Here is a 26,516-nt window from a genome sequence, read left to right as displayed (position 1 = left end):
ATTTTGATGAGGCGGCCTGCAGAAGGAGACTTCAGCATGCAGCATTTCACTGAAAACAGCCCTTTGAGAGAATGGTTACACTCAACGCAACATTTACGCACGGTCCCTCTGTGATTTATGCAAATAAACTTAAAACTATTCAGGACCACAACCTCACCTATCGCTCTCATCCAATCGTGACGTCATATATATAACAACAATCATGCCCACACTCTTCTCTATCGCACAATACACGAACAAAATGTCACCAAGCTTCTTTCCAATATAAATAATGATAATTTATACCATACCTTTGTCTTGACCTACGGTAGTGTCTTCTGTTCTTGATTTCGATATCAAAGCCAAGAGTCCTTTGTTCTCTCACTGAACGGATTGCTCACACCATACACGTTTTTGATCCACATGCACACACAAAAAGAAGTTCCGTAATAGCCCATTCTGGCCATTTTCAAACCACACTGTTGTCAGTGGGGTAAACAATATTCGCAACAATCACATTTCCAGGCTAATAGACTATGTTTTACGAAATCACACGTTCTTATCACAAAATAAAACTATCTTTGTCTTTAAATCAATGCGCCAGTAAACAGGTCCAGCAGCTAGTTATGTCATCAAGTCGGGTAATAAATGTAAGGGTCTTAACAAAAGTGAGAAATCTAAAACATTAAATATGTTGTTTTTTATCAATTTTATCACCAAAAGTTCATGAAAATCTCCTGCATATTTCTAACATTCATCAAACCCTCATTTCTGTTCCACAACTCATAAACAGTCCACAATGCAGGATTGGTGTACATTCCAAAACTACATATATGAAAGACCCCTAAAATCAATTAGTTAAAAAGGGGGGTTAGAAATTTCGCAAAACTATCTAACCGCCACTCCGTTTGGCTCCATTTTTCTGAATTGGAACCTTGAAACCAGTCTGAATATCTGTACCAAATATCAACGCAGTCTGTTCAGCGCTTTTTGACTTTTTGTCGTTTACGGAAATGGACGACATCTTTCACTGGTTGAAACTACCACTATATCACAACTTCCAGTTGTGATAAAAACAAACGTGTTATGGGTTGGCATATATACCAGTACAAATTGGCAATCAATGGAAGTGCACCATTATCACTTTCTGCTTAAGGAGTTACACTTACCTTTGAGAGAGCCTCTATGTTTGCCTTAGCATTAATGAGAATCTCTGCAACATCTTTGTGACCATTTGAGGCAGCATATTGTAGTGGAGTAAAACCATTCTGAAGAGTGAATTAAAGATAGTAATATATATACCCTTTGCAAAGATCACTGGCACTATTGGTAGGTCTGACAGAAAAAAAATTCATAAGCAGATTATCTAAAATATGACTATATACATGTAGGAGTCTTTTTGAATCCGTGGCACTTTGCGGCCACTCAATTTTCTAATTTAGGTTTTCAATTAAAAAATAAACGAAGGGTAATTATCAAATTTCAAATATTTTGGGCGAGCACATGAAGCGCATTTGGACCTTATTAGATTTTGCCGAAAGTTAAAGTGTGAGAAATGAGTAAAAAGCCTTGTGAGGATGGTACATTGCGGCCAATCAAGATTTTGATTGGAAAGCTTCATTTGATATTTGAAAATCCTATCTTTTTTCAAAATTCTTTTTCGAAATCGCTAATACTATTTTTTTTCCTTTTTAAGTTTCCAAAAGTCTTTTGTCAATCACATTTCAATTTATTGATGTCCGCATGGCCATATGCCACGTTGTCAAGTAAATGTGCTAATTCAATCCAAAATTCTTATCTCTATTTGAGTTTAGGCGTGGTCTATTGGCATTCCTCCTGACGTAAATGATGGAAACCTCAAAACAGCCAATCACATTGAAGCAAACAGTGACGAGGTGACGATTGACATATCACTTAAATTTTCAACAAAGTTATACTTTTCTTTGTCAATGTTTTTTAATTGAATTGAATTTTCGTCGCTGTCAAATGTGCTTTTCCCTCCAACCAAATAGTAGGTAGCAACATGATGAATGGTCATCAGCAGAGCAGCAACTTTCACAGCGTTTGTACGGAGGGATACCCAACAAATCACAAAAGTTTGAGACATACTCTGCACGTTGAATGTTTTGTTAAACCATGGAGCTTGTCCGTTTCTAGCTCCATGGTTAAACGTTTTGCTACTTTCCTTTCCTTGGCTAGACCTGTTCCACACCAAATTACATACCTCAGTGGGTGTGCGCGCTGTGAGCATCACAGGCGCCAACGTAGTTGAAAAGTGCTGTCAACTATGGCGGTGCCTGTGGCGAGCATGGTCAAAAGTGAAAGTTATAAGCGAATTGGCTCTGCATGGCAGAGCTGTGTGCTACCAGCGTTATACAGCCTCCCACCCACAGGCCGTATACGGCCGTATAACGCCAGTAACACACATCCCTGCCATGCAGAGGTATAAGCGAATCACTGAGCCAGAGGCTCTAATGCAGGCCAGCCTTCAACGATGCTATCGTATCAGTGACGGCTGGCTGTTTGCCTGCATTGAATCAAGAGCCTGTGGAATCAACCGCTCTGAGACACTATACATATATTACATGTAAATTAAATTGTAATGCGACGTCTTCGTCAGAGAATTATGTTTTATTTAACAAGGTAACATGAGAATGCGTGCATATCAGCAAGCATGGAGTGTTTGGATCTGGTGGTCGTGTCATTGTTTTGACTCTAAGTCTGCTATTGTATCAGTACCGCTCAGCAGATGATCACAGCTGTGTGTTGGCAAGACACCAATGGTTGAACGTTGAACTGAGGTTGAACAACTTAACAGTCTCGGTGTTAACTATCTTACACGGGCATGATATTTTTGGATAGGACAACTTCCTGTGGCTGAATGCAATCTAATTTTGCCACCGGAGTATGTTGTATGGGTATAAATGCTATAATGGTGGAGAAAATGAACAATTAAATTATGTCAATCCTTTCATTTCTGTCAGAATACTGCCAAAAACGTACAAGAACAGGCTGATTCGTAAATAGGCGGCGAACTGAATTATGATTAGCCTAAGTCGTAATATTAACGGGAATGCTTTGACATAAATCTAGCTGTGGAAACACAGCTACCTGTTGGCGGCGTAGCGTTTGTCCCTATGCGGTCATAAAAAGGTCAACCCCGCTGTGGCAGGATGGATGACCCGCATAGTGACGCACGGTATTCTGCCAACAGATAGCTGCGTTTCAACACCTAACATGTATCAATTTAGATGCCATAATAACTCATCTCATGCTCCGCCTCTCCTTAGCATAGATCACACCCAAACTGAAATAGGAAAGCGGAAAAACGCATATTGGAAATTAGGTTGCAGTCGCCAATTCCCACTTGCAGTTTTGAAGGGTGAAAACCGCACTGCACAGAGTTACCTAACATAAATGAAAATAGTCATGTTTCTAAGATAACTAGCATTTACGATGACGTTTACAAATGAAATACTGATAGGCCGCAAAGTACCATCCTCACAAGGATTTTTTACAAATTTCTCATAATTTCACCAGCATTGAAACTTGTTCATTTTCAAAAGGCCCGAAATTCTCTTCATCAACGTGAAGAAACGTTTAAAAATTGATTATAGCCTAATTTCTATTTTCTAATGGAATACGTAAATTAGAAAATCAAGTGGCAGCAAAGTGCCACGGTTTTTTTTGAACTATTAATAAATTGAAATGTTACTTGAGTATGCACTATCCCCTTGTGCTATCAATGATATTCATAGTAAAGATATTCTTAATAATATATGGTCATATTACTTTAGTTTAGCTTGTATTGCACTGTACCAGTAACATGTAACTTTTCAAAAAAAACATTCCATTGCTGTTTTTAACTTATTTTTTTTGGGGGGGGGGAAGCTGACAGTATACCGGTATGTTTAATCTTCTTAGCAAAAAGTCCGTTTATATACGATGGTTGTGTACAATCTGTACTCATTTGAATGATGAGAAAATGAAGTTCAGAAATGGTTATTGTAATCTTTCCACAAACATTATTCATTACCAATGTTAGATGAGACTTTGCTTTCTGAATAATATTATCAGAGCCAAACAAAAATAATTCGAAAGATTTTACTAAAATATCAAATTAGCATAAATAGGCAAAGTTACATTTTTGAAAATATTATTTGGCACTTTTTGGAACTCTTTGAAAGCACTCCTCATAGCTCTGCCTACATTTTAGTCCCATGTGACACCATGGGGGGGGGGACTTATAGGTTTGGTCATGTCCGTGTGTGCGTGCATGTGTCCGTTCATGAGTATATCTCAGAGATGCCTGGAGCGATTTCATTCAAACTTGGTACAAGGATTAATCATTATGTCATACAGACGCATGTTGATTTGTTTTGTGATCTGATAAATATTTTATTTATTTATTTATTTATTTCTCTTTAAATCGGACATCAATTGTCCATAGAAACACTATTACAGAAATGAAAGAATAAACTTAAAGACACTTGGAATAAAGCACCGGTGAGGGTGCTGACAGCCAACCTTATCTCACTAGAAAAGAGAATCAATCCAAAACTTGCGTAATTCAGATGAGAAATTCAAGCACTGATTCACTTGCTGAATAATTACATTATCACATATAGATATTCGTACCATAAAGCCATACATTTGTTTTCTGAGTAAACTGTCAAAATTATACAGATCGTTTGAAACAAACATGGAACTTGCACTACTGAACTTTCTGTATCCCAGAAAAATACGGGCAGCATTATTATAAGCAACTCTCAGTTTCATCATAGCCCCAAGGGAATATCTAAACCAAAGGTGAGATCCGTACAATTGGTAACAATAGGCTTTAAAAATCATACATTTTACCCTTAAAGAACATAGCGAAAATTTCCTCAGAAGCATATTAGCTGAAACATAGAATGATCTCTTTTGACGATCAATATCTGCATCGTCTAAAAAGTGAGACGTTAGAAGACAGCCCAAATACTTCTTAGTTTCTACAAATGCGATTTGTATACCATTTATGTAAACTTTAGGAAAATGTACAACTCTAGATTTGATAGAGATGACACACAGGCATTCGGTTTTCTTTGTATTGAAAACAATGTCATGAGTGGTACCATAAGAACTACAAATATCTATCAATTAACTGTGTGTCTGCCTTTATATTGTTTGAAGACAAACTCTGAAAGAAAGTTAACAAACCATAAACACAACTGATCATGGAGGCTACTTATCTGTGAAATTTAAGCTATCTTATATGGAATGTTTGCTTCAAGTAATTGTTCTGTCTTTATTTTAACACTTCCCCAATGCTATTTAAATTTCAAAAGTTCCTTTGTGAATAGTAGAAAAATTTGGAAATTGCATTCATGATTTCTTGAAACTTTACTAGATATCTAGCATTTCAGTGGTGCAAAATCTGGTAAGGATGGTATGTGCCAATGAACTAATACTTACCTGTAGCATGTACCGTGGACTGTACTTATATGTTATTAAATGCCTGTAATCAATGTGCGCATGACACTTAAGTACTTACCTGCTGAGTGTACCATTGACAATTCCTATTAACTACTTTATAGCGTAAGCAGTGGTTTGTTCAAGTTACACAACTGTTTGGTTTAAGTAATAAAGTTACTACCAAGTGTGGATCTTTATGTCATGTCTTTTCTATATTCAATTTTCAATTTGATTTGTGTGGCTAATAAACTTTGGTTGTGACAAAATTTCCTGACTAAATTTGCCACACCCATGGAATGTGGCCACCCCAAAAAAAATCCTAGCATAAACACTGGTAAGGTTATCCAAATTATTAAAAAACAAACGTGTTATAGGTCGGCATGTATACTGGTACAGATTGGCAAACAATGGAAGTGCAACATTATCACTTTCTGCTTTAGGAGTTACACTTACCTTTGTGAGAGCTTCTATGTTTGCCTTAGCACTAATTAGAATCTGTGCAACATCTTTATGGCCATTTGAGGCAGCATAGTGCAGTGGAGTTAAATCATCCTGAAGAGTGAATTAAAGGGATAAATAAGGTACTATTGGTAGGCCTGACGGACAAAAAATTCACAAGTAAAATATCTAGCATATGACTATATGGGAGTCTTGTCGAACTCTTAATAAATTGTAATCTTACTTGAGTATGCACAATCCCCGTGTGCAATCAATGATATTCATTGTAAAGATACTGTTGCTTTCATTTATGGTCATACTACTTAAGTTTCGCTGGTGTTAATCTTTGCTAGTAGCAAACGTGTAACTTTTCAAAACACCATTCCATTGTTGTTTTTACTTTAGTGGTGGTAGGGGGGGGGGGGAAGCTGACAGTATACCGGTATGTTTAATATTAAAAGCAAAAACTCAGTTTGTATAAGTTGGTTGTGTATAATCTGTGCTCATTTAAATGATGAAAAAATGAAGTTCAGGCATGGTTGTTGTAACGTTTCCATTAACATTATTCATCATCAATATCAGACGGACTTTGCTTTCTGAATATATTATCAGAGCCGAACAAAAATAATTCGAATTGTTTTACTAAAATATCAAAAAAAAGTTAAAATGAAGCATCAATAGGAAATGTTACAATTTTCAAAATATTATTTAGCATTTTTGTGGAACTCTAAGAAAGCACTCCTAAGAGCTGTGCCTACTTTTTAGTCCCATCAGACACCGTTCTGAGGACTTATGGGTTTGGTCATGTCTGTGCGTGCGTGCATGCATGCGTGCCTCCGTTCACGAAGATATGTAAGAGATGCCTGGAGCGAATTTATTCAAACTTGGTAAAAGGATTACTCCTTATGTCATACAGAAGCATGTTGATTAGTTTTGTGATCTGATCAAAAATAGCTGTGTAACTGCCTTTACATTGTTTGAAGACAAACTCTGAACAAAAGTTAACAAACCATTAACGCAACTGATCACTGAGGCTACTGATCTGTGAAATGAAATGTATCTTATGCGGATCATTTGCTTCAAAGTTATGGTTCTGTCTTCCTTTAACCCTTTCCAATGCTATTTAAATTTCAAAAGTTTTTTTGTGAATAGTGGAAAAATTTGGAAATTGCATTCATGATTTCTTGAAACTTTACTAGATATCTTACGTTTTAGGGCTGCCAAAATCTGGTAAGGATTGTAAAGAATATGGCCCAGTTGTTGATCCAAATTCTACTGAGGTGGGAATGGAGAATTTGGAAACAGTTGATGATCTCCAACACAGATATGGGTCTTGAGGAGTTCTATGTGTATTGGTAACTGAGAGTGATGGTGAATGGAAGGTGTATACATCAAAAGTACATCAAAACCCTGGTGCACATCTGATGTGTACATCAAGTAGTCTAGATTTGGAACACAAGAGATACATGATGTATACATCCACACCTATTATGTGGTACAGATTTGGAACAAAATGAATGCATAATGTATGCATATTTGGTGTACCGGGTACATCAATAATGCATCAACTGTGCATGATATGTGCATAGGTCCGTTAAAAATTTACAGTTGATGCATGTGCATCATTAGTACATTGATGGCATTCTGATGTATGCATTATGCAGTACAGATTTGGAACAAAATGAATGCATAATGTATCCATCTTTGACAGCTGTGATGCACACAAAATGTACAGATGTCCTCATAATGCTGTACACATCAAAAGCACAGGTTTAGCACAAAATACATCATGTACACATCTTGAACAGTTGAATTTGAAAACTTGATTTCAGAGACAAATGATTTAAAGTCTTTTTTACCCGTATTGTAGACGTTACTCTCAATCAACCAACTTTAAAAATGGTACACCACACACCCTGGCCATGGAGTAAAAATGTAAATTCTTCAAGAGCTAAACATACAGACATTACGTTGACTAGTATCTAATGTGACATTACTAGTTAGTTGCTACCATGCAGGCGTACAGGGGACTGAGAAAGACAGATCATATTCCAGAGTTTACTTGTACAGAGGTGTTTACTTTGAGTGTTCAACTGTTTGACTTCCAGAATACAACAGAGCCTTGGTATTATAAAGCAGAAATTGTTTACTTCTACCATTTTTGCAGGAGTTGAATTATCAGATTCCATACCACTTCATTATTAAATGAAAAAAGGCATTCACAATATGATTCCTCAGCAATGTTTTTGGTAGACAGCATAAGTTTAATGAAAGGATGGATGGATGGATGGGTAAAAGCTAAAATACCATGTGATACAACGTATTAATGGGAAGTGTTATTCAGACAAAATCCAATAATATGAAGTTTGGAGGGGAACCCTCACCAATATTTTAGGCCTCAAGACTTGCAAACTGTTGCTTCAAATTTGCTGGAAGCTTTGCAGTAAATTAGCAGCAAACTATTTGCTGCAAATATGAAGGTCGTTTCATTTTTCAAATGTCAAATTTGGTTTCTTATGAACTTTCTGCAAACATGCAGCAAACCTCTTACAGCAAATTTGCAGCAAACTTTTAATTTGCATGTTGCTGCAAAGTTTCCTGCAAACTAGATGCACAAAATGTCCTTCAAAAGTTGGCATATTACTCTTCAGCACTCTGCTTTGGAATAAACACTTCATCAGTTTACAAGGACAAATACATCAGTAACAGCAAGAAAACTAAATATGCAGTTATTAACGTAGAACAGAGATGCTGAAAAACAGAAGAAAGAATACACTTAAGTGACAGCAAAATTTGTGCATTGTACCAAAAGATTCAACATTTTTACAATCTTCAACAATAACAAACTCAGGGTTCAAATATGTACACAGAAGTTGTAAAATCAGTTGTGCAGACATGGCCAATAATATGATTGAGCATGAATAGCTGACAAATCTTAAGGCAGACTGTAGGAAGCACAGACATCACATGTTTTATCCAATCAAGTTCTGAAATACTAGCTTCACAAGAATCTGAGGTGAATGCAAATAAAGTTATTGTTATAAAGACAACAGAGAAGCAAAATGTTAAATTCAATTTGTCAGTGGTACGATTTATTTTATCATGCCATGTTGATTTCATGCAACACAAATGTCTTTAAGAGATGTCCATTTGACTCGAGAAGTTTCATATGACATTCACATTATTGTCAAAGGCTGCGTTTTGGCTTTCTGTTCCCTGAATTCCTTGTCCCTTTAGAGTACCAGCAAAGAGTTCTGAAAAATATGAATCGTTCAGGGAAGAGTGTAAGTCGACCAAAACTTGTAACATCACAATTTGATGAAAGAAATCAATAATTGTTCGAAATGAGAACTATTTGAAAAATTCAAGTAGAGAAACCAAATGCAATAATTAAAATCAAAAGGACAGGCACACCTCGGCTGTATTATTATTCACACCCGCGTACACCACGGCGACAAACAATTTGCAAAAGTCTCAGCAACTATTTCCCATACGTATCAGCACAGTGTGTAATGTAAGTGAATAAAGTATGAATCAATAGGCCTACTAAAGGAAAACTTATCCTTGGTCAAACATAGCGATACAAATGTTGCAGAACGAATTGACTTACATTTGTGAAGGTCAAGGACTTGCAGACGCTGGACGGTTCCTGGATTCCGGTTGCTAGGTAGACCTCGATCTCTGTGCTGTTCGTTACTAAGAAAATGTCAGCATCTTTACTGCATTTCGCGTTCACAAATTTAGAACTATGTTTGTCCCCGGTACTTAAAACACATTTTTGCGGCACTGTGATATCATTTGGCTGATAGTTCCATAGAAAGATCACAAAGTTGTGCACCAGATAATTCCCCGATCACAAGTACGCAGCCGGCCGACAGTAACACTACAATAATATTTAACTTCGCGCCAATCGATCCTTGTGACCGTTCATGGAAGTGCAATCTATAAATCATTACGTGATTGATAAAGTAGTCCCATTTTTTAAACGCTGAAATTGACTCTACATCTGCGCCTACACGCTACATTTCATACTAGATATATGGCATTTAATTTATAAGTTTTATGAAAAATGTTATTTTTATCATAGAAAGACTTAAAACAGAATAACAATTCTTTCAGCACAAAGAATCAATATCAATGCGCGAACTGAACTTGATGAACTGTGACCTCAGAGTAACCGGCTGCTAACAGCTGGGATGCAGTCATGTTGAATGTTGGCGAAGTAACGTACGGGATTTTTGTACGGCAGCTCAAATGGAGTAATCGTAAACCTCAAATAAGCGGTCGGCAATATAGTTCTGCCACTGAAAGCATGGACAAAATCCTTCACTTAAATCGAAGTCATAGAAGGCGAGATTTTGTCAGCAACATCGATGGGACACAGACATTATGTTTGCGGAAGTTCGCCTACAGCTTGAAGGCAATAGCGGGGGCCAAACATTGAAGCAAGAACATTTACTTGTCTGTTTCTACAATCAGACGTTCTCGTCTCTCGACATTTTAAAGGTACGAATTGATCGCAGTAACAAATGTCTGCGACCCATTCTTGTTGCCCGCTTTTTAATGGGAATTCATACGTCTTTCCCTATACCTCAAAGGTCGGTAGATGTACATTAATTGCATCTAAAAATGCATGCACTTTGGCATTCGCAGAAACTTGCAATCAAAAGACAGACAAATCCTTCGTTTTAAAATTTGTTTTCCTAAAAATTCAGCTGTCGATCCAACCTTGATTTATTAAACCAGATCATCGAAGGCAATTGCTCTTGTGTTGTCACAAGATGCACTCTCTGCATCAATACCAATGTTGCTTAGTGCTATCCCATTCAACAGCTGATATTGAAGCTGCCCAGGCCATTCTGAAGCAGCAAGGGCAATACTATTTATATTTAGTGCAATGCCAATGGTGAAATACCTTATGTGAAAAACCTAATGAATGTATGGAATAGATGTGTGAATAAAACCATTCCTTTCATGTAAATAGATCAAATAGATTGTTGTGTTTTTTATGATTATATGCATTTGGTTCAAAAGTGTGCCCATGTGTGATCCTAAATACATCAAAAGTGCATCAATTGACAAATGTTACAGTCAAAATCAAAATTTTGACTGTAACACTTGTTAAGTGATGCACTTTTGATGTATTTACATCACATAATATGCACCTCTTTATGACAGCATTGGTCCTGTGATGTACGTTTGATGCATGCATTGTTTGAAAATGTTTTTAATTTTACCATTTTGGCAAGAAGAGGAGTCAATCTGTGCTTTGACAAATACATCATATATGCATGTTTTAAACGAAAACTGGAAGTCAGGATAATGGTTCTGTGATGCACTGTCCATGTATACATCATATGTGCATTCATATAGAAGCCATGTGGTTGATAAATATTTTTAGCTTCCTGAAAAAAGATTTACCTTTATTGTATACATCATATGTGCATCTTTTGATTAATGCATACATCGCCACCCTTTGATGTATACATAATGTATTCCTTTATAATTTTGGTAAGGGTTCTCAGAATACAATTTAGTTAAAAAAAGCTAAAGAAACTTTCTGAGAACATCATCTGTTAGCGGACTGTAGAAAAGAAAAAGAGAGGGACCACCTATTTCTGATTTCAGTTTCCAAGAGTCATTTGCCATATGGACTCCACAAAAAAGTGAGACAAAATCTGAGCAGACTGCCTAAAAATCAGCAAAAGGAAATTGTTAACACAATGCAATCTGACCTTGATTTGTTCCAGCAAGGCCTCAATGCTCTGCAACAAACTTTGAAAGACACAGAAGTTGACTCTGAATTTTGGGAAACTTTAAACTGCATGTGCCAATGAACTAATACTTACCTGTGTTGTGTTATTAAATGCCTGAACTCAATGTGCACATGACACTCTAGTACTTACCTGCTGAGTGTACCATGGACAGCTCCTGTTGTTAACTACTTTATAGTGTAAGCAGTCGTTTGTTCAAGTTACACAGCTGATTGGTTTAAGTAATGAAGTCACTACCAAGTGTGACTCGCTATATCACGTCTTTCCTTTATTCAATTTTCAATTTGATCTGTGTGGCTAATAAACTTTGGTTGTGGCTAAAAATTTCTGGACTAAATTCGACTCACTCATGGAGTGTGGCCACCAAAGAAAATATTAGCATGAACACTGGTAAGATTATCCAAATTATTAAAAAACAAACGTGTTATGGGTTGGCATATATACCAGTACAAATTGGCAATCAATGGAAGTGCACCATTATCACTTTCTGCTTAAGGAGTTACGCTTACCTGTGAGAGAGCCTCTATGTTTGCCTTAGCATTAATGAGAATCTCAGCAACATCTTTATGACCATTTGAGGCAGCATATTGTAGTGGAGTAAAACCACCCTGAAGAGTGAATTAAAGATATTAATAATATACGATATACCCTTTGTAAAGATCACTGGCACTATTGGTAGGTCTCACAGACAAAAAATTCATAAGTAGATTATCTAGAATATGACTATATAGGAGTCTTTTTGAATCCGTGGCACTTTGCGGCCACTGCATTTTCTAATTTAAAATGAAGGGTAATTATCGAATTTCAAATATTTTTGGCGAGCAGATGAAGAGCATTTGGACTTTTCCAAATATATTAGATTTTGCCTAAAGTTAAAGTGTGAGAAATGAGTAAAAAGCCTTGTGAGGATGGTACATTGCGGCCAATCAAGATTTTGATTGGAAAGCTTCATTTGATATTTGAAAATCCTATCTTTTTTCAAAATTCTTTTTCGAAATCGCTAATACTATTTTTTTTCCTTTTTAAGTTTCCAAAAGTCTTTTGTCAATCACATTTCAATTTATTGATGTCCGCATGGCCATATGCCACGTTGTCAAGTAAATGTGCTAATTCAATCCAAAATTCTTATCTCTATTTGAGTTTAAGCGTGGTCTATTGGCATTCCTCCTGACGTAAATGATGGACATCTCAAAACAGTCAATCAGATTGAACCAAACAGTGACAAGGTGACGATTGACATATCACTTAAATATTTCAACAAAGTTATACTTTTCTTTGTCAATGTTTTTTTAATTGAATTGAATTTTCGTCGCTGTCAAATGTGCTTTCTCCCTCCAACCAAATAGTAGGTAGCAACATGATGAATGGTCATCAGCAGTGCAGCAAATTTCACGGCGTTTGTACAGAGGGATACCCAACAAATCACAAAAGTTTGAGACATACTCTGCACGTTGAATGTTTTGTTAAACCATGGAGCTAGTCCGTTTCTAGCTCCATGGTTGAACGTTTTGCTACTTTCCTTTCCTTGGCTAGACCTGTTCCACACCTAAATTACATACCTCAGTGGGTGTGTGCGCTGTGAGCATCACAGGCGCCGAAGTAGTTGAAAAGTGCTGTCAACTATGGCGGTGCCTTTGGCGAGCATTGTCAAACATGAAAGTTATAAGCTAATTGGCTCTGCATGGCAGAGCTGTGTGCTACCAGCGTTATACAGCCTCCCACCACAGGCCGCGGCCGTATAACACCGGGTAACACACAGCCCTGCCATGCAGAGGTATAAGCGAATCAGCCACAGGCTCTAATGCAGGCCAACCGCCAGCCGTCACCGATGCTATTGTACAGTACCAGAATCACATAACTTGTAACCGCATTTTGCGGTACGCGGCAAACATGCGGTAACTGTGCGGTAGCATTGTTCTCTCCCGCAAGGTCTGCGGTATCTATTGTTTCATGCCCACTTCTCATTGTTTTATTGCCGCAAACACTGCGGCAACGCGTTTGCGGGAACTCACTGATGCCTCAAAACATGCGGAACAGCAGTGCGGCAACACACTGGCAACTCAAATGCTGCGGTAACACCTAGTTGCGATCGCATTCTATTGTTCTAAATGTTGAAACTTGTGCGGCAACTGAATGATTGACAGCTTCAAAACCACAGCTGAAGAAATTGCGACTCTGTAGGCCTACTACAAACCAAATATAAATGCAAACTTGAACTTCACGGAGTGGTCAGCTGTAGGCCTACACAGCAAGACAGGAAAGGTGGCAATTTTAGCATGCTATTCACAGTAATTGAGCACCAAATCGCCAAAATTGTAAAGGGAAATATAAATCATGTCTTTCTCTTTGGTACACAACACAATAAATAGCCTATCACTGTAAAATATTTCTCTGGCTGGGTGGGCCGGGTGCGGTATGTTGCGAGTTTGAATCCGATCGATAATTTAATAAATTTCTTAAATAAAGATGACATCTCTGATCTGAGACACATATGATGTCGAAGAGAAATTTATTCGATGATTGTGACCATCAGGTGAGCACGGTCCGGGTGGTAAGTTGATGCCACAACACATCGCAGAAGACATGTTTTCTATTTTTCAATGCAAGAAGTGAATGCCGGTGAACTCGGAACTGATCACTGATCTGTACCAGTCATTTCAACTTTAGTGGTTGGTATATGCTCAAATACAGTTTTAAAATTTCCACAAGTACGATCCACGACTAAAATGCAGAATTTTTGTTGAAATAAAGCTTTCCTCATTTTCACTCATAAATTATCGTCAACCGATCATGACACCCGTTCCATAGCTTCATGTTTGTATCATGCGAGGAGGTGAAAAATGACCATGTACTCCCTTGTGACCGCGTCAAAGTTTGTGGAGATAATGTAGGATTAGTGCTATAAAGCCTTCAATGACAGTAAATTGCGAACAATAATTCTACAGACGCATTTATTTCTCTTCGGACGGGTGAAACCTCAGGCACCCATGCGCTGCGTAATCTGCTTGATCGATCGTGAAACCATGGAGGTAGAAGCTTCCTACCTCCATGGTGAAACTAACAGGGAGTCTGTAAATACAACTGGTCATCAGTGTAGTGCTCATGACTTTCCTATTTTACATCGTTTGGTTTGTCCTAACTTTTGTCACTGTCATTCAACAATCTGTGGAGGGACTGTGCTCTAATACTATAGAAATATACCGCCATGGTAATATTTAGAACTGTTGTATCTCCTTATGTTTCCCGGTCGGACAAAGACGCCTCTATGACAGTACGGTCAGATAAGTCCCCGCAACCTAGTATAGAAAGAATTGTAGTCTATACACAACGATGTGCGCTGTGGCATAGGCAGTTACCCATGTTTGCGCTTTGAAATGCCCGATCGGACAGGTTTCGCAGTTTACGGTATCGAGACCATCTTTGTTCATAGACCTTAAACACGGATCCGTTTTTAAAGTCTATGCTTTGTTACTATTGGAAATAGATATTTTGGCAATTTTACTGTGAATAAGTGGCGACTTTTACCTGTATGCAATAGACCTTGGTGTTCCGTTAACGGCAATCGAGAGCTGGGTACATACTGAGCCAAAAAAAAAGCAGTCTTGGATTTTAAAATCGCTTTTGTTTTCGCACAACGAGCCTTCAAAGCGTCAACTTGACGACTATTGCATAAATTATCAGCCCTTGTTCACGCTTGTCAAGCTGCAAGCTGTATCTTCACTTCCAGGCTTTTTACCGGAAGTTAAACTGGCTCCCAGTCCCCTGGCTTTTCTCGGAAGCTAAGTTCCAAAAAGTCATGGTAACTGCATAGCTGGCCAAGCCAGGCGATCATCCCGCGATCAATCCCAACTGCCCTACAACTTAGCCCGACGGTCTACTGATATTTAGTCCTTCAATTTACTATATGTTTTGATATGCCCACAGACTTGGAGCCGGTCTAACTGGAAGTTTGAGAAACGGTCTTTCAGACTAAATATATTCATTACAGGTGAAAAATCTGGCGCCAGAATTGAAAATGTCAGTGTTACTTTCGCCGAATAACAGTGTACACGACCCTTATCTCCTTGTAATAACCCCACAACAGTTGAATTTTTTGGATTGTTTGTCTTTTTTCGAGATTAAATTCAAACTGTAATTTCTTAGAACTACGTTTTCTTCACCCCAGAATTGCATACGTTCTTTGAATTCGGGCTTGTAAACCCTGAAGATCTCTGCGTCGAATATTTAAGCTAATGCTAAGCAGACTTAGAAATAATAGTTTAATGGCCGGTCTGTACGCTTCTTTACAACGATTATCGTGAACTCACCAAATATTGCAAAGTCAGCCGTGATTCCAGTCTCATCTGTCCCGAGTGAATGGGGTTCAGTACCCAAAACACGATTAAAAACATCGAAACGTAATTATCTGAGTGAAGATGCCGTAAATGATCTGATAGTTATAACCATGGAAGGCCCAAAACTTTACGCATTTGACTTCAGAGCAGCGACGATAGAGTTCAGGCAGCAAAGAGATCGTCGGAAGTTGTAATCTAAATGTAATTAGTCAGAAACGAATACCGTCGTCAGAGAATAGAACAGAAGAGTATTAAAGATTGTAAAACTCGTCCAAAAAATTGTCACTGCTGATGTTTATTGAACACTTTATTCATTGACTTTTGAACTAGTTTTCGATATGGCGTATACAGCTGTTTTATAAGTGCTTACATGTACGCATTTTTGATACATTTTACGCGAATAATAAAACATTTACGTACAGCCTTACGCAGGTTTGAATATCCTAACGGAAGCTCTGTAGAAACCATTTATTATCCCTCGTAGAATTAATAGGAAATAACACAGCAAAAATAATTTACTAAATTACTGATCGATTTTATGGAAGACAATTCACGCGAGACAGTTTGCTGCTTGGAGACTGCTTCAAAGCACAGGTAGATTGTGAAATTTTCTAGGGTCCCGACATCGTCAAAAGTTCACTCCTAAGCTGTTCAATGCTGTATATCACTAATACACGTAAAATACTCAAACAAGTCGGACTTGACTCATGTGAAAATCACTGTCAAAGTGGCCGGGATTACATGCGATAATTGACATGTCCACATCGCGACCAGCCGCTCGATAAAACGCGCCTGGGAAGTTGACTTGCATGTTTCCTAAAAAGTAGTCTTTGCACACATAGGGAACCGGCTGGGGATATTCATCGTCGTAATAAATGTGCCTCTTTACGGCAGTAGCTCAGCGCTACCCGTTTTGGCGTAGGTCAGCGGAGCAGAAATATGCTGTGGCTCGCGAGGAATGGGGATATGGCGATTTGACGAAGTAGCTACAGGCCCAGTCTGGCATGTTTATGGAAACATCGTGTGGGCATGGCACTTAGAAATCTACGTGGGACATTCATGCCACGCTGCTTATTACAGTGAACAAGGAAAGACAAGATTTTACAGTCATAGTCTTTTCGAAATTGTTTCAGAACGGTCGGGTCGCCGATTACACATCGCTATGTACATGTTACATAAGTGAACAACTCACACGTACCAGACTTGTTGCAAAGCATCCGGCCCTGACTATCTTTCAGGAGGGGACGTTCACTTTATCTCATAATAATAATTAAAGAATGAAAAAATATGGACAAGGTCTGGTCTTTTCAAGTTTTAGTTTAGAACTGATCAAAATCCTATGAATTGCATTGTCACTGCGATTTGCGGTTGAATTTCTTTGTGACTTGGCAACGACATTTTTGCATACCCTGCTTTTTACCACTTCGTGAAAATGGTATCACCCATCCAACGCTATAATTACGTGTATCGATCATTATACAAAGAGAACGCATAAAAAAAACGACGCTCGCGGTCAAGGGTTCAAGGACATTCACAAGGAGACATCCTCTTCGAGTCTGTCACGGATATTTTACGAGTTTTGAAAACTTATAAAAGCCAGTGTTCGAAATTCGTGGGCATTGCAACCACCCACCAGGGCAGGTAACTTGAAAAAGTTGTCTTCCCGGGTAAAACTAACTCGTTCTGAGATGATATACCTCGCAGATCAAATGTAGTAAATTTAAAATACAAAACAAATAAAACTACCAGCAACAGACACTGTGCTCTCCATTGGTTTTATGTTCTGTTAGAAAAATTACAAATTTGGGTAAAAAAATAAACAGTGAGCACCAAATAAATCCGAGAGAACGGCGCCCCGTCAATTTATTACATTTTAAACCACGTGTCCTTTCTACTCGGGTCTTGACGGGAGCGCTAGCGACAAGGAAATGAGAATCAACTTTAATACATCTCAATAAAATTTGTTTGAAAACCTAGAACTTGCATTTTATCCTTTACTTTTTTCACGTACGACTTTGCTCCTATGTCAACGTGATGGTACGCTAGTTTATATCTTATATCACGGGTGGAGGGACTGTGGTTATATGAGTCCATACCAGCAAAGTCAACGGTAATAAGGTTGTAGAAAAATGCATGTGATTTCATTGGCTAACTGATTTTGCTTATAATTCCGTTTTATTTGTCAGTGAAAAGATCTGCCTTGATGTATCCAAGGTCGCCGAATTGGCACAATATCTTACGGAGGCACGGAGGCCAAGTTTGTCTGTCCAGTGTCCGTTTCAAAATTATCTGAGCGCTCACGCATGCACTGTGTTCAGAGAAATAGTACACAGTGGGACTAAACTGGTCACTAAAATGCTGGAAATTCATTCTGTGTGTGGAACACAAAACTACATATTAAATTTAACAACCGACATGTCATTATGTTGAAAAATCCAGTTCCGAAATGAGCAATATCGCGGAAGTATTGACAGACTGTTGATACCGTCATCAACTACGCAACCTGTCGATCGGGCATTTATAGAAGCAAACATGGCTGCTACGCTCAGAAGTAAGCTTATTAGCTTGTGTCTACCGGTATTTCGTTGCCGCTACGCAAGACGCAGCAGTGTAAAATACAATTATGGGCTTCGGCAAACGGAGGCAGGTGTATGATCGTGCTGCCGTAAGGTGACTCTATCTGACCGGGGAAAGATTACGAGATACGACAGTTTTAATATTACAATCGAGGTACACACTCTATTATATTACGAAGCACCGTTGCGTCTCTCTCCATGTGTTCGTGAAGGGACGGTATGTCAATATTAGTTCAAAGTAAAGAAATTCTGGTGTGAGAAAGTCATGTCGATGCGATGTGCAGTGATGTTTTTAAAGACCTATACTGAGCAAGCTCCAGAAATAAATCTAAGATTAATTGCGCCCCTGAAGTATGTACGATTGCGTCGTTGTGTGCATTGTTACGTTGTACATGATTTTTGTGTATTCGTTTCGGGAATTATCAAAGTCCGGGAATGGAATATGCATGGTCATGAATGTCCGAGGCAACTCATGAATGTGCACTTATAAAAGTACATGAACATTTGTTCTCCCAATCACATGAAGGCGCGACTTTGCACAATTTTTAAATATCGGATATTTACAATCTAGTACCAAAGTTTGACATATCGACGTTTTCGGGACTGCGGTGAGATTTCACCACCTCACAGTTCTTGCCAAACCCGACTTCCAAGGACTGACTCTAGCTTCGATACTAGACGATACTAGATTCTGTCAAATCGCACGTAAATATCCGATATATTATCGGAGATTTAAGCCCTTTATAGATCTAGCTAAGCCAATCTAACTTCGATATTGTATAGTCTATAGTAGCCGTAAATATAGGATATCATATAAAAGTGCAATGTCGCGGTGTCCTCCCCCAATCAATCTAATTGTTTAACAGCATGTACAATACTGCATTACCAGTAGAATTACGACATTGTCTTCGCTGTAACGTTTGCCGACAGTGACAAGGATAAGTTATCTCCGTCAGAGTATAAGAGCACTATGTCATTGTCACGTACTGTAAAGTGACAATGACATGATACATGTCAAGCAACTGACAAGGCAACCTTTTTCAGAATACATTCTTCTACAAAATTCAGAGTATGTTGCGTCACCACTGAAAGCGTTGTTGACAGCCAACACGAGATTACATATCCATCGAAATTGCCTTGGTTAAAATCGAACAGCAAAGTGGCGTAAAACCTACCTATGGTTGATTCCGCCAAAGGTAAATTTCGTTAACGTTCACATTACAATGAAATGCTTCTGTCATGATCTCAAACAAGAGAAAAGGAAGAAGATTTAAACCTCTTTTGGTGAGTCATTTTTAGCGGATTCATTTTAGAAGAAATGTTTATCACTGCAGTTATTTTCGAAATTACTTTAATCACGGTCCTCCACAAGTTTTGGAGGACCGTGCTTTAATCGACAATATTGCCACTTTTATGACAACGTTATGTGATCAAGGTCATGCAGAGTCCAAAGGTCATGGGGGCCATGCTTTTGCAATGACGATGCGATCTACACTTTCTCGATAATTTCGCGGGTTATTTATCTTACTTCTCGCCAATGTTTTCGACCTAACACGGTCCCTCCACGTGGAGGGACCGTGGACCTAACCATATGACATGCATTGCATTTTACAACTATCGCGTTATTTTACTCGAATGAGAATGAAATCGTTGGGTTTTTAACAATACCGTAGCCGCTACGTGCTACCTCTCTCCATATGGTGCGGAATAAATGTGACTGTGAGACCGTATTTAGTATCGATTCGGCCCCTTGACAATCATCTGCTCGACAATTAAGCCGCGAACGAGTAACAACTTACAACTGCGTAGATATGGGTTTTTTTTCGTAAAACGAACTCATCAACTAATCACTCCGTTTTATTGTGTGGTGTTTATCTGAGGCATAACGCAACTTCGGAATGATTATAAAGAAAGGAAAGACGAAAATACAAGATCTGGGTTTTCGTAATTGATTTTATTCCCATTATAGCTGTTATTTCTTGGTCTTTTCATTATATGCCTGTGTAAAAAGGACGAAAGTGGTTAAAACAATAATACAGTGATCGAATAATAATGTATTTAATAAAAGTTTGTTGCCAGACTTCGAACTCGCATTTGTGATTTCATTCAGAATTAACAACGCAACTCTGAAATTGCCGAGCCATTCCCTCTATGTTTGGAAGTTCCCTTTTAAACATTTCGTTGGTATTGCAATCAATGATAAAGAAGACGTAAAATGTCGTTTGCGGACATGACATGCTCATCGAAATTGCAGGAAAGCTGGGTAAAGCCTGCCTATGGTTGATTTCCGCCAGAGCAGAGGTAAATTTCGATTGGATTCAAACATGAATTCCATTTATACCTGTCCGGTTATTGTACTCAAATGGGAATTAAATCGTTACGTTTTTAACAATAGCTGATACATGTAACCTCTCCGAACGGTGCCGGATAACCTGAGACCGTATTTAGTATCGATTCGGCCCCTTGACCATCATCTGCTTGACATCTATGCCACGAACGAGAAACACTTAAAACTGCGTAGACATGAGTTTTTCGTAACAACGTACTCATCAACTAATCACTCTGTTTTATTGTGTAGCGTTCATCTAACGCATGACGCAACCTCAGAACATCATGACAAAAGGAAAGACGAAAAATAAAAGATCTGGGTTTTCGTAGTAAATTTCATTTCCTATGCGAGCTGTCGTTTCGTGGTGTTTTTTAATCCTATGCCTATGTAAAAAGGACGCAAGGGTGAAACAGTAATACAGTAATCGGGCAATAATACATATGCATACAGTGTAATAAAACAGATTGTTGCCAAACTGAAAGCTCGCAGATACATGAATGAACAGTGTTTCTGTTCATTTTGTCAACAATACCACAACTGTACATGCTACTTCCGGTATTAGCAATTATTTGGTGGCATCGGCCCTCGGGCCAGACCATTCGATAATGATTTTCTCGTGGACATGCACAGTGAACAACGCATGGTCAACTCGATATCGATAATGCAATGAGTTTAGCTGGGCAGTTTTGGAGCAACAACATATAATCAATCGTTCTTTTCTCCAAATGTTTGCACTATTATTATAACATTGACTGGGCAAAAAGTTGCTACATTTTATGATAGTAGACGAAAGGAATTGGAGCGTCAAGAACGTGACAAAAACGCGAGGTAATAGGAGTATTGTACGTACATTGCGAAGGGCACTTTTGACATTCTTTCCATTGTGAGATGAGCTGCAAGGGTCGTGTTTTCGACGCGTCTCGGATGCGTCTTGAACGCGTCTAAATGCTATCAAAAACCAGCCGAGTCTGAATGCAAGTTTTGCTGTATACTGTACATTACCGTACACTTACAAAGAGTACAAAGGAAAAAAATGCAAGAAATGCTTTCAGGTACCCAACTTTGCCGAGATCGCTATGGTGAAAACTTGTGATCGTGATCGTAAACTCAGAGGGCGGGGCAAAAGCAAACCTTCACAAAAGGTCTGTGCGGCAACCAACTTGGGGTCATTAACACCTCGTCAATTGCCGCAATACCGCACGTTCTTTTGTTGTACTTGTCGCAACTGCTGCGGGAACTATTGTTCACTTACCGCATTTACCGCAATCGAGGACAAAGAAAATCAACAGCTAACAAAGAGGTGTTACCGCGAAGTTACCGCACCAGCAGGTAGGCCAACAGCGCGGTAAAAGCTACAAGTTATGTGATTCTGGTACTGTATCAGTGACGGCTGGCAGTTCGCCTGCATTGAGTCAAGAGCCTGTGGAATCAACCGCTCTGAGATACTGTACATACATATATTACATGTAAATTAAATTGTAATGCGACGTCTTCGTCAGAGAATTATGGTTTTATTCAACGAGGTAACATGATAATGTGTGCATGTCAGCAAGCGTGGAGTGTTTGGATCTGGTGGTCGTGTCATTGTTTTGACTCTAAGTCTGCTATTATATCAGTACCGCTCAGCAGATGATCACAGCTGTGTGTTGGCAAGACAACCAATGGTTGAACGTTGAACTGAGGTTGAACAACTTAACAGTCTCGGTGTTAACAATCTTGACGGGCATGATATTTCTGGATAGGACAACTTCCTGTGGCTGAATGCAACCTAATTTTGCCACCGGAGTATGTTGTATGGGTATAAATGCTATAACGGTGGAGAAAATGAACAATTAAATCATGTCAATCCTTTCATTTCTGTCACAAATACTGCCAAAAACGTACAAGAACAGGCTGATTCGTAAATAGGCGGCGAACTGAATTATGATTAGCCTAAGTCGTAATATTAACGGGAATGCTTTGACATGTATCTAGCTGTGGAAACACAGCTACCTGTTGGCGGCGTAGCGTTTGTCGCTATATATGCGGTCATAAAAAGGTCAACCCCGCTGTGGCGGAATGGATGACCCGCATAGTGACGCACGGTATTCTGCCAACAGATAGCTGCGTTTCAACACCTAACATGTATCAATTTAGATGCCATAATAACTCATCCCATGCTCCGCCTCTCCTTAGCATAGATCACACCCAAACTGAAATAGGAAAGCGGAAAACGGCATATTGGAAATTAGGTTGCAGTCGCCAATTCCCACTTGCAGTTTTGAAGGGTGAAAACCGCACTGCACAGAGTTACCTAACATAAATGAAAATAGTCATGTTTCTAAGATAACTAGCATTTACGATGACGTTTACAAATGAAATACTGATAGGCCGCAAAGTACCATCCTCACAAGTGTTTTTTACAAATTTCACATAATTTCACCAGCTTTGAAACTTGTTCATTTCAAAAGGCCCGAAATTCTCTTCATCAACGTGAAGAAACGTTTAAAAATTGATTATTAGCCTAATTTCTATTTTCTAATGGAATACGTAAATTAGAAAATCAAGTGGCAGCAAAGTGCCACGGTTTTTTTGAACTATTAATAAATTGAAATGTTACTTGAGTATGCACTATCCCCTTGTGCTATCAATGATATTCATAGTAAAGATTTTCTTAATGATATATGGTCATATTACTTTAGTTTAGCTTGTATTGCACTGTGCCAGTAGCAAACATGTAACTTTTCAAAAAAAACATTCCATTGCTGTTTTTAACTTAGTTTTTTTTGGGGGGGGGAAGCTGACAGTATACCGGTATGTTTAATCTTCTTAGCAAAATGTCAGTTTATATACGTGGGTTGTGTACAATCTGTGCTCTTTTGAATGATGAGAAAATGAAGTTCAGCTATGGTTATTGTAACGCTTCCATCAACATTATTCATTACCAATGTTAGATGGTACTTTGCTTTTGAATAATATTATCAGAGCCAAACAAAAATAATTCGAATGGTTTTACTAAAATATTGAAAAAGTAATGAAGCAAAAATTGGCAATGTTATATTTTTGTGAATACTATTTGGCATTTTTGGAACTCTTAGAAAGCACTCCTCATAGCTCTGCCTACTATTTTAGTCCCATCAGACACCGTTCAGGGGGACTTATAGGTTTGGTCATGTCCGTGCGTGCTTGCGTGTGTCCGTTCATGAATATATCTCAGATATGCCTGGAGCGATTTCATTCAAACTTAGTACAAGGATTACTCCTTATGTCATACAGATGCATGTTGATTTGTTTTGTGATCTGATCAAAATTAATTGTGTAACTGCCTTTACTTTTTTTGAAAACAGACTCTGAAAGAAGGTTAACAAACCATTAACGCAACTGATCACTGAGGCTACTGATCTGTGAAATGAAAGGTATCTTATACGAAACATTTGCTTCAAAGTTATGGTTCTGTCTTCCTTTAACACTTCCCAAGTGCTATTAAATTTCAAACGTTCTTTGGTGAATAGTGGAAAATTTGGAAATTGCATTCAAGATTTCTTTAAACTTTACTAGATATCTAACATTTTAGGGGTGCCAAAATCTTGTAAGGATGGTAAAGAATATGCCCAAGTTCTTGATCAAAATTCTACTGAGGCTGGAATGGAGAATTGTAAAACAGTTGATGGTCTCCAACAAAGATATGGGTCTTGATAGTTCTACTGGTATCTGTTTTGGTAACTGACAGTGATATTTACCCAAATATGTGTAAATTAGTAGTTATTTATTTCACCAGTCCATGTACTGTTGATTGTGAAAGGGATTCTCACAATACAATTTAGATAAAAGAAGCTAAAGAAACTGTTAACACAATGCAATCTGACATTCATTTGATCCAGCAAGGCCTCAGTGCTCTGCAACAAACTTTGAAAGAAACAAAAGTTGACTCTGATTTATTGTGAAACAGTAAACTGCATGTGCCAATGAACTAATACTTATCTGTGGTGTGTACCATGGACAGTATTTATATGTTATTAAATGCCTGAACTCAATGTGCGCATGACACTTGTAGTTAAATGCCGAGTGTACCATTGACAATTCCTATTAACTACTTTATAGTGTTAGTAGTGGTTTGTTCATGTTACATAACTATTTGGTTTAAGTTAGCTTTCAACATTTACCGGTGTATTTTATGTCGAAACAAGAATACTTTTTTTTTTCCTTAAAAGTATTCGTGTAATATTGATCTTCGAGTGTAAAGAATATCGTGGTTTGAAAGTTGCTGTTTCTGGCTGAAGTTTTGCAATAAAAACTTACAAGAGGAACAGATGACGTTTTTGCGTTTAGAGACTACCGCTAAGTCTTGATTGGCAAGGGATTAAGCTAAGTGGCAGTGCCACCGAATTGTCGCATGCACTCTGACAACATCCGCTGAGAAAATCCCAATCGCACCTACCGTAACTGCGTGTGTCAAGACCATCGTCACTGATCGTGTGTATGGGTAGCGATCAGGCGCAGAATGCTGGATCATACGTGTTTCTCATAGGGTGGCCGCTACAAAAAGATGTCAACTTCTGAGTATTAGCGACACAACGAGGCCAGACGTACGACGTGACATTTAGACAATTTTATTTGAAGTTAGTACAAATAGCAGCATATATCGAGTGTTACAATCTACAGCATTAATAATGGCAGGACCTGTAAGCATTCTCAAATAAAAGTGATTTAATGTCATGGTCAAGTTCGCTTGTCAGATATCGCCCGCCCATTGACCTTTTGTGACCTGGAAGGACCTTGTTTCAATGATCATCGGGGCAGACAGTAGTTTTGATCAGAATCCTAAGACTACACTGGGCAGCATAATCCTAGTCAGACGAGTCGATTCGGTAAGCCATGTTTATTTGAAGTTGCTTTTCCACATACTGAATGTTTTATTTGAGACACTTTTGCGCGTTTTAGAAAGAATCCGGAGCAGTTGTTGGAGAAGCTCCGGCCGTCCCGTGTACATACATGGTACGTTTCACTGGAGGCCACATAGTGCTGGCGAATACATGAATACCGCGGCGTACCCGTACATGTTTATGGTCCAAGGCAGAGACAGAAACAACATCGTGAAAGAAATAAATCGAAAAAGGGGTCATCAAAAGTCCAAAACAACCACATCGATCAGTGCCCATGAGTGTAAAAGATAGCTTAAGAATGTCAGATAAAGGATCCTACTGCAGCAAAACTTTAACGCCGATGACCGATGATTTATCGTCCGATGAGAGCATTTGTAAATATACCGATGACACAGTTTTGGGACAGCCCTCGACGAGAACAGCGACTCTGATAACATGACGTTTATGTCTTAATCTACAAGTTTTCTCAAATTCTCTCCCTTGACTTTGTTGGCGCTGAATGGCATTTGGCTATGTCAGCCAAAATGACTAGAGAAACGATCTTCAACTCAGAAATGTTGTAAAGAGCGAAGGCAAACTATTGTCTTAGAAACACTCGGAGTTGAGTAGTAAGTGTTAATCTGTATTTAAGGCGCGTGAAGTTCGAAAAAAAATAGCAGTTGACTGAATCACAGCAATGAACATGGAGGTATTTTTTACCTTCATGATCACAAATATACCAATCTTTATCTACATATGAATGCAGGTTCTTTTAGCTGTGGTGTCAAACG

General features: G+C 38.4%; 2 protein-coding genes and 1 long non-coding RNA gene across 3 annotated transcripts in view; 1 reads left to right on the top strand and 2 right to left on the bottom strand.

Annotated features, from left to right (window-relative positions):
• The window catches only part of LOC139123893 (ubiquitin-conjugating enzyme E2 Z-like), a 446,060-nt gene that overhangs the window by 110,461 nt on the left and 309,083 nt on the right, over positions 1 to 26,516 (top strand). The gene's annotated exons all lie outside the window — the stretch shown is intronic.
• LOC139124300 (ankyrin repeat, PH and SEC7 domain containing protein secG-like) overlaps positions 1,131 to 26,516 on the bottom strand; it is a 61,798-nt gene continuing 36,412 nt past the window's right edge. The window contains exons 11-13 of the mRNA XM_070690440.1: positions 12,155 to 12,253; positions 5,887 to 5,985; positions 1,131 to 1,247 (exon numbers count right to left, since the gene is read on the bottom strand). Coding sequence (XP_070546541.1) covers positions 1,131 to 1,247; positions 5,887 to 5,985; positions 12,155 to 12,253 — 315 coding nt within the window. The remainder of the gene's footprint in view (positions 1,248 to 5,886; positions 5,986 to 12,154; positions 12,254 to 26,516) is intronic.
• Positions 8,937 to 9,743, bottom strand: LOC139124214 (uncharacterized). The gene is made up of 2 exons (XR_011549889.1): positions 9,482 to 9,743; positions 8,937 to 9,125 (listed from the first exon to the last, which is right to left on the bottom strand). It is a non-coding gene; the product is annotated as an uncharacterized lncRNA (long non-coding RNA).

The sequence above is a fragment of the Ptychodera flava genome, assembly GCF_041260155.1.
Source record: "Ptychodera flava strain L36383 chromosome 23 unlocalized genomic scaffold, AS_Pfla_20210202 Scaffold_23__1_contigs__length_28996876_pilon, whole genome shotgun sequence".
NCBI lineage: Eukaryota > Metazoa > Hemichordata > Enteropneusta > Ptychoderidae > Ptychodera > Ptychodera flava.
Note: the sequence above shows the minus strand (reverse complement) of the source record. Positions and strands in the feature narration are given on the sequence as shown.